The sequence below is a fragment of the Diplotaxodon limnothrissa genome, linkage group LG3 (assembly GCF_057381915.1).
Source record: "Diplotaxodon limnothrissa isolate DT_005_m linkage group LG3, D_limnothrissa_male_GT1.1, whole genome shotgun sequence".
Lineage (NCBI taxonomy): Eukaryota > Metazoa > Chordata > Actinopteri > Cichliformes > Cichlidae > Diplotaxodon > Diplotaxodon limnothrissa.
Genome location: NC_140598.1, coordinates 44703298 through 44716481, shown reverse-complemented (window position 1 = coordinate 44716481; position 13184 = coordinate 44703298). Strand labels below are relative to the sequence as shown.

At 38.8% G+C, this 13184-nt stretch overlaps 1 protein-coding gene across 1 annotated transcript; it reads left to right on the top strand.

Annotated features, from left to right (window-relative positions):
* Nucleotides 1-616: 616 nt before the first annotated feature.
* On the top strand, nt 617-3956 carry LOC146636051 (polymeric immunoglobulin receptor-like). Its single transcript, XM_085350684.1, has 8 exons — nt 617-665; nt 1112-1450; nt 1537-1618; nt 1802-2028; nt 3315-3363; nt 3449-3531; nt 3758-3801; nt 3915-3956. Exons 1-8 carry the CDS (start codon nt 617-619, stop codon nt 3954-3956), a joined length of 915 nt encoding a protein of 304 aa, XP_085206810.1.
* Nucleotides 3957-13184: the final 9228 nt, after the last annotated feature.

Here is a 13184-nt window from a genome sequence, read left to right as displayed (position 1 = left end):
ATTTATTGTCATTGTCAAGAACAATGAAATTGCGTTTGGGGCTTCCATACAACCCCCAAAAAAGAAGAAAATAATGACCCCTTTGGAGTGCTTTCCTCTGAGCCACTGTGCAGCTAGTGTACCAGATGCTTAATGCAAATGTAGTGTTTATAAGATTGAGGAAACCTGCAGTCAGGTGTTACTGAAGAAGTCACTTGGAGGAGTGACGAAACGTTTCTCCCACAAAACGCTACGTCCAGATGAACAGAATCAACTTTTGGAGATACCAGAGTTACATCTTTATAAAAGCATTGCTGCTTATCATTAGACATATCATAAAGAGACATTATAAACATTATAAACAAACAAAGTCAAAGATTTCATAAAAATCAGAGAAAAGCTGTTAAAATAATCAGCAGAACATCAACACAACATTCATCAAATTCTAATTCAAATCTAAAGAAGTGTTTATTACAGTGTCATTACAATCTGGCATTTATGTAGTTAACGTCTGAAGCATCTGTATCTACCCAATGGTCACATGACAAAGGGAAATTTTATATATGGTGGAATCTGGAGTCTGTGTTTGCACAACACAGAACACTTTCTTGTTAAGCGTCAAACTTGAAGAGGGAACATGCAGCGACTCTTTATACTCATGCTCAGCCTGATACCATGGATCCCAGGTATTCACTGTGACTGTGTGCATTTGATTAGAGAAGTCAGACAAAAAAGATTTTCAAGCTGTTTTCAGATTAGGTAGAGGATCATCAGGGGGTCCTTTGTCCTTCTTTGGGGGGTTACTCCCACTGGGTTTAAATCTGGGACTCTCCACTATTTGACCCTTAGAACTGAAGAAGCTTCTCGGATGAGAGGTGAAACATCTTCAGGCAACTTAAATAAGTCCAGACGCTTTTCTTTCCAAGCTCCTTAGACTAAAGCAGGAAACTGTGCTTTGTAACAAAGGAAACTGAAGCAGGTTAATATGGTGCAAGTGTTGCCAAAGGCCACACCTTTTATTTATAGATAAAAGGTGTCCGATGTGAGCAACTGCTCTGTTAAAGTTGTGTCATGACTAAAAGTTTCATTTCAAATTGGTGTTTAACATTTAATCATTTCCACTTCTTGTCAGCTGTTCTCTGCTGGGTGACCACTCAGAAGGAGTTTATTGGCCCGGAGGGTGGACCCCTCACTGTCCAATGTCGATATGGTTCTCACTATGCTGACCATGTCAAATACTGGTGTCATGGGTGGACGACAATTTTCTGCGAGATCCTGGCCCGAACTGACGAGACCTCCTCGGCCAATCCAAGTGAAGACAAAGTGAGCATTTTTGACGACCCGGCCCGGTTGATGTTCACAGTGACCATAAACGACCTGAAAGAGACGGACTCTGGGTGGTACTCGTGTGGTGTGGAATTAGTATCAAGCGCTGATGACGTGGCTTACACTAAAGTGAAAGTGTTTCATGGTGAGTAATGGAGAAATTTTGAGATGATAAACATTTATTAGCCCACAGTTTTAAAGAAGTTTGTTGCATTTTCACGATCTCTGCAGGTGTGTCAGTTGTGAACAGCATGGTGAGTGGGGAAGAAGGAAGTAGTCTCACGGTTCAATGCCTTTACACTCAGAGATTCAGGTATTTGGTTTTCCTTTGGAGGATTTTATCCACATTTTATCCTTTAAAACCCTTAGAACTGTCCTTAAAGAAGCACTGATCACACTTCAGTAAATGTGGGAATTTGTCCATAAACTTTCATTGGTATCAAACGCTGGTGGACAGTGAGCATTCACTGGCTCTCCTGTGACTGCCTGTCAACAGACTAAGTGAGAAGAAGTGGTGTCGGAGCGGAGACCCGAGCTCCTGTCTGTCGACAGGTTCTGAAGGGAGTTACGAAGATACTTCAGTGACCATCAGCGATGACAGAACTGAGGCTTTCACTGTAACCTTAAAGAAGCTGCAGATGAGAGATGCTGACTGGTATTTATGTTCTGCAGGGCAGCAGCAAGTAGCCGTACAGGTTCAGGTCAGACCACACGGCTCTACTAGTAAGTTGATAAAGAGCCTTTCATATTTTAGACATAAAAAACATAACAAATTACACTTTTGAGCTTTGCTGTCTAACTGACTCGAAACTGTGATAATTAAACTTCATTATGGATTTTCTGTGTGCTGATATCATCAAGGATGCTTTTTTTTTTCATCACAGGGAGTCTAGAGTTAGTCAACATCCTTATGTTGAATAACTCTAGACTTCCCTCTCTAGAAATGCACCCCGTATATTTTTATTACTATTCAGCCAACATTTAAAAGATTTATGATGCAAAAATCACATGTAACACAGTTGGCTGTAAAAGAAATAAAAAGAGCAACACAGCTGACGGCATGCATTAAGAGGAAAAGAGAAACCTGTATTCAGATAAAAACATTGCTATTTTCTCTCTCTGTTTCTATAAATATTAAGTGCTTCTCTCAAAATCAGTATGTGGTGCATTAATTAGACTAAGTCTAAATCATGATAGAATGTGTTATCAAGGAAAACTGGGTGACAGGTGAAACAATTGACAATTCTTTAGTTTTAGGCCCTCGCTAACATGTCACCTCTAAATGCAGCCTAGTGTTAATTTGAATAGCAAAACTCGACATTTAGCTAAATGGCCAGGAAAAAATAAATGATGGAAACTGTTGATTTTTAAAAAATTAATTAAAAACAACTATGATATTTATCATTGCCTGAAATGAATGTTTGGCTGATAAAGCTCGTTGACATGAAATTGACCTGTAACTGTAGAACGAACCAAAAATTGCTAAAATGCTAAACAGACATAGTCTGAGATTGTGTCATTATTGTGTATCATCGGTTGCAAATGATTTTAACAAACATAATGCCATTTTGTGTTATAAACAACATTATTTTAAGTGAAAGAAAACAAACTAAGACCCTTCCCATGTTTCACAGTCCTTACATACTAATACAGGTTAGAGTAATAGCAACATTTCCAAGACAAATAAATGATTGCAGCTTATCATTTGCATAACCTATTAGCATTTTAAATCATGCATTGTAGTTTTTTTGTGATTGCTTGGCATTTTCTCCATGTTACCTTGTAGCTGCTGAAATGGGAAGAAGCAGCTTTAAAGATCAATATGTGTTTGTGACAGATGGCAGAGGCTCTCAAGTCTCTACTTGTTCAGGGTATCGATTATTAAAAGTCACCTATGAATAATATTGATGTTAGGATGCTGGAAACTCTCTTTACCTATAACAGCATATTTACAGAGTTGTTACAGTATTTTTTTTTTAGCGCTACAATATCTTTACCTTCAAAAACAGAGCCCGTGACATCCCCACCTACTCCAAGTCAGCCCTGGAACCGTTACCGGTAAAAGTCAGCACTTCTTTATTTTCACTTTAATGGATGTCGAAGGTGGATTGTCTGCTCAGTCTGCTTTGTGCCTGCTTCCTAGTTACATGTTGGAGTCTATAGTGGGGTGTTCGTCTCTCCTGCTTCTAGTGGGCTTGGCTGTATTGGCAAGAAAGATACTGCGCAGTAAGGCAACTAATATTCCTTTGAATTTTAAATTGTTATTAAGTGTGTGTGTGTGTGTGTGTGTGTGTGTGTGTGTGTGTGTGTGTGTGTGTGTGTGTGTGTGTGTGTGTGTGTGCATGCATCAGCCACAAATTCTATATATAAATAAAGATTTATACGATATAACAAAATGCATTAAATATATCTGACTACTAATTCGCATTTATATTTTGGGCATTCTTTCTAGAGAAGGCTTCTTCACGCTTTAAGCAGACGGAAGAGATATTCCCTGTAAGCCCCCATTATCATGGCCATCTCTGATCTATTACACTCCTTAAGAAACACAATTATCAGGGATATTTTTTAATGATTAGATCACTCATTCTCCTTTCTGTCAATTACAGAATAATCCAAAGGGCATGAGAGACCTGCAACGAAGCAAGTAACACATTAAGTGTTTGACAACAAGGGTACAATGAACCTACTTGCTTACTAAGATCATTTTGTGAATTGTTAATTGTTACTCTTTGTAACTGAATGTAATTTTTCTATTAATTTGCCACATAGAACATATGGTCTTTGGTCCAGTTTTTTTACCAAACCAAACCACGTCTGAACAAAGCTATATGTTCTGCTTCCTGCAATATAAATTTGGCACATTATAGACTTGGCTTATATAGACTCAGTATTTTAGACTCAATAAAATAAATCAAAATACACGGGTATAATTATATGTGACTTTTTATTTATGTACCAGACTCTATATATTTTTGCAACCTGTGACCTTTTTGCTCATTATAGGGGTCTTATGACAAAGTAGCATTTAGGTGGAAATCTATGCGTAAAACTTTCCTTTTTAGTTACACTTCAATAGACCTAGAGTGTTTGGGGCTTCCCATGATGTACTGATGGTTTCTTCTTCACTACACTTTTTTCACTCTCTCTGTGCACTTTGCATTTAATCATCATTATTAATCTCTGGCCCTCCTTCACTGTGTATTTAATTTGTCCTGTCTTGCTCAACAAAGCGGTCAGTGCAGATGTCTTCCCCTCCCTGAGCCTGATTCTGACAGGTTTCTACCTGTTAAAAGGAAAAGGGAGTTTTTCCTTCCCACTGTTGCAAAGTTCTTGTTCAGGGTTAGCTCATTGTAGTTATATATAACACCTCGAGGCGAGTGTTGTGATTTGGAGCTAGATAACTAAAATTAAACTGAATTGAATCTGCCAACCAAAGTTGCAGCTGAAGAGAAGGAACACTCACTTGGGGTTTAAGTGTTTGTGTTTCACAGATGGTGTATATGGACACTATAGTTTAAGTTGGGCTCTGCTTTAGTTTCTACTACTGCTGAGAGACATAATGCAACTGAGTAGGGAGTTTTGGTACTGTATTTGCTCAAAAGGGCCAAAAGTGCAAAAATGATGTCAAGTACTGTCAAGAGCATGACAGCGCTGCAGGTGGTGATATAATCTTGTCTGTATTAAAAGGCGGGCCAATCAGAAGCCTAGGAGGAACTATCACCAACACTGTGCACATTCTGACATCGAAGAAGGAAATAGAGACCCACGCCTTTGATGTCTGGAAGCCGTTTTCCTTGTCCACATGTGAACAAAACTGACTAGTTCAACATTGTAAGACTTTTTTTTTGTTATCATAAGGCAACATAATTATTGCAGTCAATTAAAATAACATGTTAACACTGATGGTTCCCAAGAAATCATAAAGCCTGCATATATAATGTACATATGAAGTGGTAATGTTTTCAGCTCCAAACTGCTGCTTGTTGCTACAAAGACCAAACAGAAAGAATATCCAATGTAAACAGTAAATCTTGTCTGCCCAAAAAGCTCATGAGACCCAGAGGGGGAAAATGATTTCAGTTTTTGCTACTATTAGTGGAACCAGACTGCACTGTTTCATATGTAATATCGTCATAATAATATGGCTAATTAACACATTTAGACATGGATATAGTCTGACTGAAAATTTGTGAAGGAAAATGTACATGACGTTAGCGTAGTTGTGAAAATAGGATGTCGGCGAATTAACTCTGAAAGGAACAGCTCTGCATTTTATGCTTGAAGTGTCTGTTCTCATACTGAACCACAAACCGGGCTTTAGAATTGTAAATTGAACAAGCTAATGAGCCCATGATTCAACTAGACCTTGAAAATATTATATTAATATTTAGCTCACCTTCATTTGAGGGGTAAAAAATATCAAAATTCAAAGAGTCAAGATTCATTCACTGTGCCATACCAGCACCTATGTTCAGGCATGGCAGGTGATACTTTTGTTTATGAACTGCAGCCTTTTAACAGGAAGAAACATGCTGTGGAAGATAGTCAGAGATTAATAACAAGTATGATTCAATGCAGAGATGTCTATAGTAAGTGACCGATGGTGATGTATCCTGTGTGTCGAAGCTTTGAAGCGTGAGTCGAGTAATCTCGGGGGAGTTTTTGTGAGGCTTGCTTTGATTACATATACAGTGATGTTCGAGGCCTCGTGGGCAGTCCGTACCATGTGACTGATTTAGGAACTGGCTCGCTGGTTTGCGCCAGATTAGACATAAAATGGGCAGCAAAACACAGCTGATTCCCCATCACTTTGTGTTGTGGAATTGGATTACGTACGTGCTACATAGATACTTGAGCAATTCTACTTGATGGAACGAGCAAGGAAGAGAAGATTTTCTCCTGTCTGGCAACATTTTCATCTCATCTCTCCTAATAAAGTATGCGCACAGTAATAAATATCACGAATGATAAGTACCATAATATAAATGAACAACACCACAGATTCCTATAATCTGATTTCTGTCTTTTAGTTTATTAAAGAGTGAAGCGTCACACACTAGTTTGTGTCATGATTACACAGTTACACAATCATACCAAAACTCTGTCCTGATAGTTTCCACTTTCTCTTTCGTATCAGACATACTGAGACAATATTCATGATAAATAACCATGAAAACAATTTATTTGTTCAGTTTAGAGGTTTACACATCACATCATTATAATCACAGAGCCTGTTTCACTTGAATCGTCCACTTGATGGCGCAGTAGAGCAAATGACTCATCACAGTGCTTCAAACCATGAGTCGACCAGTTGGATGGAAAGCTTCAGTTCACCACAAGGCTTCATCTCACCATCACTAGGTACAGCCTATGCTCAGTGATGTATGCAGCGCTTTAAAGGGCAGCGATGCCAAGCTTTTAAATCACCTTGTGTTGAACTCGGAGCTGAAGCTGGAGTGATAGCGTGTTCATTTGTTTATTTTCTTTCTTCAAACTGCAGATCTGACTGAGTCATTTGAACCATTTATGAAGAATCTTGATAGGCAAAAAGCGATCAAAGCAGAGGTATGAGGTCATAGATTGTGGTGCAGAGCTGCGTTCAGCCATGCAAACACATGCAAAGTTTTATGCCTGATGCAAACAGTTTGCTGACATCTGGGTACTCTTTCCTTTTGTATAAATGCATATTAAAATAAATAAATAAATTAGACAATATTCAAAAAACTTGATGGAGAACAGGCACAGTATTTCACTCCCTGCATGGACGCTTTGCTAAACCTTTAAAAAGCTATAATTGAGCAATGTTTTCATAGCTATGGTTTTGCTTAAAATGTTCGTATTGAAATGGACTCATTAGTTGTTGTTCAGCAATAATGAGCAATGGATTTGTTTTGTGTACCAAAGCAGTTTTGCTATTGTAACTGCGAACTGGACTGCTGAGCCAGTAGATTAAAAATTTGTCAGTTTCGGATTTGAATCCCAAATTTGAAGCCAACACCTGAAAAAAGTCTTCCACACATTTATTATCGCAGCAAGCTGACACTGTGTGTGTTTAAAGCTACAAAGCAGAGATGTCGACCCCACAAGATGCAGTCAGCAGCCTTAGCTCTGTTAGACCAGTAGGTGTGCAGGAGCCCTGTTTTATATGATAGCATTACATGTGTTGTGTTTGAACCTCTGGTTATTTACTTGTTTTGTTTGTTGTTGCATTCTCAATCATAATAATTCTCTGTAATAATAAATATTTTCTGTGACCTTTTGAATGAAAGGAGGAAAGCACAATAAATGTGACCTTTGAGAGGAAATCTATCTGTATTTGACATTTATAAGTGTGCTTTCTTACTTAAAGTGTAACGAGCTTTATATTCAATATTTTATCCTTATTTTTGTATCTTTAAGGTCTTGAGCATCAAGTGGTGTTACTTCTCTCCCACTTAATTTTCACATGTCATATGAAGTGATAAACCTTCCACTGAAATGCTTTGCCTAACAAAAGAGAGAGCGAGATAAAAAGGAGCCGTGACTCCCTCAAGGCTTTGCAAATTATGATATTAAATTTTTTTTATCAACTTCAAACATATTCCATAACAGGACAGACACCAGGAGGACCAAACATCTAGTCCAACTCTTATACATTTATGGTAATGCGGATGACATCTGGAAAAAGAGCATTTTTAATGGTTTTAATATGGGTGTGGTATGACTGCTGTAGGCTACACAACTCATGATATGTAGTCAGGAAATGTTTTCTGTCAGCAGTTGTTGATGTGAGCACGCCTGCAGGCACGTAAATGACAGCAGCACAAGGTTCTGCGTGTGCTTTGCATGCAGGTAAATAGTCACATTGAGACAGAAGGCATCAATTATGTCTTTTTTCTTATTGAATGTGAAACCGTATATACATGGGTGTAATTTGAGTCTAGTGTGGACACAACTTTTTTCTGATTTCGGATGCACAGTTAATGCTGATCCCCACCAAACTTTTCAAATCTACTCAGTTCAATTGCATTAAGTTTTGTTTATATCGCTCCAAATCACAACAACAGTCACCTCAAGGTGCTTATTATTATATTGTACATTGTACTGTAAGGTAAAGGCCCTACAATAGTACAGAGAAAAACCAGACAATCAGACAACCCCGCCTTTGAGCACTTGGCAGCAGTGGGAAGAAAAAACTTGTAACAGGAAGAAACTTCCTGCAGAACCAGACTGCATTCCCTGTTTCTCTCAAATGTGCTGCAATCTCAGCCTAGATTTATTTATAATTAGCGATTATAAACCTATCCCTGTGTGGAAACTCTCATTAAATACAGTGGAATATTTGACAAATGTTTACAAACAACTAAATAAGCAATTTTCAACTTATTGACTTTATAAGTGCCAGTTAGGGTTCAGATTGAATCATAGCGCAGAAACAGGTCAGTGACCTAAAGATCAACGGTGACAGAAAGTCTCATTCTTAGGTGATCTCATTGCTGCTTTTGACACCGTGCATCGTGACATTTTAATTCAAAAGCTTCATGACTCAGTTGGTTTAACAGGTCAGGTTCTTGACTAGCTCTCATCGTATCTAAAGAGCAAAGGTTTTTATGTTGCAATTAGCAGTTTTAGATCTGCAAAAATAAAAAATCAATCAGGAGTTCCTCAAGGGTCAGTCCTTGGTCCATTACTCTTTAACTTTTACATGGTCCCACTTGGCACTGTCATAACGAATCAAAACATATCGTAGCGTTCTAATGCAGATGACACACAGCTGTACTTATCACTTTTCCTTCAGCTTATTGGAAATTCAGCAGCCAGACACCTTAGAGTTATGCAGAAATTTGACCGTATTAGCCAAGGATTAAAATCACTTCACAGTACATTATACCTTTAAAATCCTTCTACTAGTTAACAATGCTGTCAATACTTCGCAGCTGTACCCTGTACTTTTAAAATATTTCATATGGGATATGTACTCATCACTTCTTATCATCTGCATGAAACAATTTAAAATAGTAAAGCGCAATATGTAGGATACATATAGAGTTAAAATTGAAATGGAGAAGAAGAAGAAACTTTATGAAACTGTACCACTCAGTAAATTTGTTCTAAAGTCGGAGCTCAACACCTCCATTGTTTTGAAAAGACTCCATCACACGCCAGTCACATGATCACTAATCTGAAAATGAGCTCAAACCAACCAGTTTGGCTCCAGTTTTTATCTAAGAGCCCCAGTGGGTGTGAAACAGCTACTGTAACTCCATTCAGAGATGATATCAGCCAGCCTTGCCTGTACCCATCTGTTCTTCCTCGTGGCTTTTATTCAAGTTTGATTATGAAAGCTGAACATGTCCTTTTAACCAGTGCAAAGCTCTGCAGCATTCCTCAGAGTATTCTGCTGTCTAAGGCCTTCGTGAGGAGAAAACATTGAACCATAGGACTTAAACACCACACCCATGAGGTAAACACACTCCTTGCTAGTATGAAACCTATTATTACACACTCCTGTGCACACAAAGTATGTGCTAAACGTGCACATTCATGTGGTATGTAACTAATGCTGGGCTGTGCTGAGAATGCTGCCGTTTTAAGATTAGGAAGTAAAGAGAAACCGGAGCAGGGCTCAGGAGTGGGAGGGATGAATAACAGTTGTGACGTTACATTTTCCTGTTTAACAGCTAGTCCTGTTATCTATTCATGCCAATTTATGCAGCAGGAGTCACCTGATCTGCTGTCAGTAAGAACACAGGAGTGGTTGGATAACTTCCATTACAGAAGAAAAGCTGTAAGTATGAGCAGAAAGTTTTTTATTTAATTCTTAAACTGTGAAACAGATCAGGTCAAGCAGCATCATTAATTCAAAAGAGGAACAGCATGTGCACCCCTTATTGGACAGTTGTTTAGATAGCCGGCCTGCTGCACAAAGCTAAATCCTGAGTATTCAAAGAGTACAGTCATAACACATGTAAAATGTTGCTAGTTGTTTGCATTTGAAATGTAACAAGCTTCACTTGTGTGCTTAAGACTATCCTCTAAAAAAAACAGCCGCCTGTTTGTGCACTTGTTAACTGAATGCATTTAATTGGTGCCTTTACATGAGCTGCTTCCTCTTTAGTTTTGTAGCTTTCAGCGTAGTTAAAATCCACTCACTGCCCGATCAGCTTGTTCCAAGTATGGAATAAATCTTTATGATGACTGAAGTTTGTAATGATTGACTCAGTTAGATCTGTATATGGCCTAAAAGCCTTCACTGTGTGTGCGCTGCAATGTGTTCTTGAGGGAGTTTGGAGTAAAATGCCTGTTCTTGGCTGGGGAGATTCATATAAATCCGTTTGTGTAGTGACTGCGTAGCAGTTGTCAAACTTAGCTCACTATAAAGATTTTAAAAAGGTGTAAAAAGTTGGCTGTGTCTCGCTGTGGCTTCACGTTACTTGGATAAGAAACCACCACTGCTGTTTTTACACCTTGGTTTATGGAGTAGATTAAACAAATAATATGAAAAGTTTACATTAGTGAGCTGGCTGGCTGATTCTGGTACTTCTGGAGAGAAGCAGTAATTATGCAAAGCTAAGGGCAATAAACTTTCATTTGTTAACCGCAAATTTGGCTAAACTGATTCTGTAACAAAGGGTGTAAAGTTCAGTTTTTACTAATCGTAGTTATTTGGTAATAACTGCCGGGTTGGGTTTTCTTCAGGAGCTGCTTTCCTCATATTCTCCTGTGGTAGGAGTTCTTCCAACACCACTATGTTTGTGAGCATTTAACCCTTTAACATCTAAGTCAGCGGTCCCCAACCCCCGGGCCTCGGACTGGTACCGGTCCGTGAGTCGTTTGGTACCGGCCCCGAGAGATTTGAGGCTCAGGTGTGAAATGTATGGTTTTCAGGGTTTTTATCGGTTTTCAGCGTTATTTTGTTATCATTTTTATCATTAACTCGGTTTTCCTGGGTCTTTTCACGTGTGTTACGAATAAATCTTCTTTTTTTCAGTACCAGTACTAGTTTTATATTGTTGTATTTATCCGCGACACCTTAAAGGCCGGTCCGTGAACATATTGTCGGGCATAAACCGGTCCGTGGCGCAAAAAAGGTTGGGGACCGCTGATCTAAGTCATTATGATACTCCCAACCCTTAAACCCGTCTACTAGCCTACGTCAGGACCCCAACCCTAATTGTTTAACACACTAGAAGAACTTGAGTGCAACAATACCTATAACTCAAGGCCCAGTAGTGACATATGATGGCCTGTGCATTGCTTTTATTCCCCTCTTTGCCAAATCAATATCAGATCAGATTGGGGAAGCCCAAAAAAACACACAGCCCTTGCCCCTCACCACCTGCTATTAACGTCTAACCCCAACTCTGAACTGGGACAATCAGAAAATGGACTTTTTATTAAATTGTTCTCTTCAGTTTTGTCCATTAGGCAACAAATGTGAACCAAGAGAGGGAACAAAGGGTGAAATTAGGGTCAACAAGGGTTAGAAATAATTCAATTCAATTCCATTTTATTTATATAGCGCCAAATCACAACAAAAGTCGCCTCAAATAGGGACTCACACCTCAGAAGGTTAAGACAGAAACATAAACTGTATATAAATGATGGACATGATCTTTCTGATCTAAAAATCAAAGCCAATTTCTACTAGAAAAGTCACCCTTGGTTTCTCAGACTGTCATCACACTTCTCACATTCACTATGGAAACACCAAGATGATGATAGAGGCAAAAAAGCACTAAGAGTAAAGCTTCAAGGCGGGACCAACCAATGAGATGGTGACAAGTTGGCAACGTTCATGAAGAAACTGAAACAACGTGGACTAAACCCCCCCCCCCCCCCCCCCCCCAAAAAAAAAAAAAAACAGAACCCTTGTCAGAGCTGACTTGTCGGAGTTACTGCTCATAAATGACAGCAGTTAACTTGTGTAACTTAATACCATATTTCAGTTGATACATTTTATCTTAAATAAATAATTAATTAAAAACGTATTAATTTTAACCATTAATATCAAATGTACCTATTTCATTGCAGAATTTCCAAATATCTGGATTCACCTTAAATGACTTTGCATAATATTTTTACAGTCTTGCCTTTAAAATAAATGGCCTGTATTTGTATAGCGCTTTACTAGTCCCTAAGGACCCCAAAGTGCACACATTCACACACTGATGATGGCAAGCTACATTGTAGCCACAGCCACCCAGGGGCGCACTGACAGAGGTGAGGCTGCCGGACACTGGCGCCACCGGGCCCTCTAACCACCACCAGTAGGCAACGGGTGAAGTGTCTTGCCCAAGGACACAACGACCGAGACTGTCCAAGCCAGGGCTTGAACCAGCAACCTTCCGATTACAAGACGAACTCCCAACTCTTGAGCCACAATTGCCCCAAATAAAATCAAAACAAATTGCAAAAGTCTTTAATATTTCTTGGGTTAAATTGCTGCTTTCATGCTTTGTGAAACTAGTCTCACACTTATGAGTTCAGAAGTGCTTTTTGTAGCAAGTCACTATAATTATACCTCTGGTCTCTAAGTAAGATATTTTGATTGGTGGAAGAGTAGACTATTATTATATCACAGTAATAACATGTGGAAAGAATGGGTGTGTTAGTTTGGGAAACAATGACTCATTCATTAAGCACACTGAAGAGTGCAGGGTGTATGCAGCCTGAATTTCAAGAAGTGCATGCTTGAACATATTTACACAATTACACAATTACACACGCACACACGCACACAAGCAGAAGTCACAAGAGTGCTAAACGTTTGTTAATAAAGTCCTTTTGTTGCCTCAAGGTTGCTAAAATAATTTTTTTCTGGTAGTGTTTTCGGATATGAACAATACGTTTTATCGAGCTCTCCTCTCATCACGACATTCAGACATTTGCATTTA

What these genes read in the sequence shown, in the direction of transcription:
- LOC146636051 (XM_085350684.1), top strand. Translation starts at nt 617, where the DNA reads ATGCAGCGACTCTTTATACTCATGCTCAGCCTGATACCATGGATCCCA. An exon ending in TAAAGTGAAAGTGTTTCATG is followed by an intron (nt 1,451 to 1,536) that starts GTGAGTAATGGA and finishes CGATCTCTGCAG; the next exon opens with GTGTGTCAGTTGTGAACAGC. An exon ending in CAGACCACACGGCTCTACTA is followed by an intron (nt 2,029 to 3,314) that starts GTAAGTTGATAA and finishes CTTCAAAAACAG; the next exon opens with AGCCCGTGACATCCCCACCT.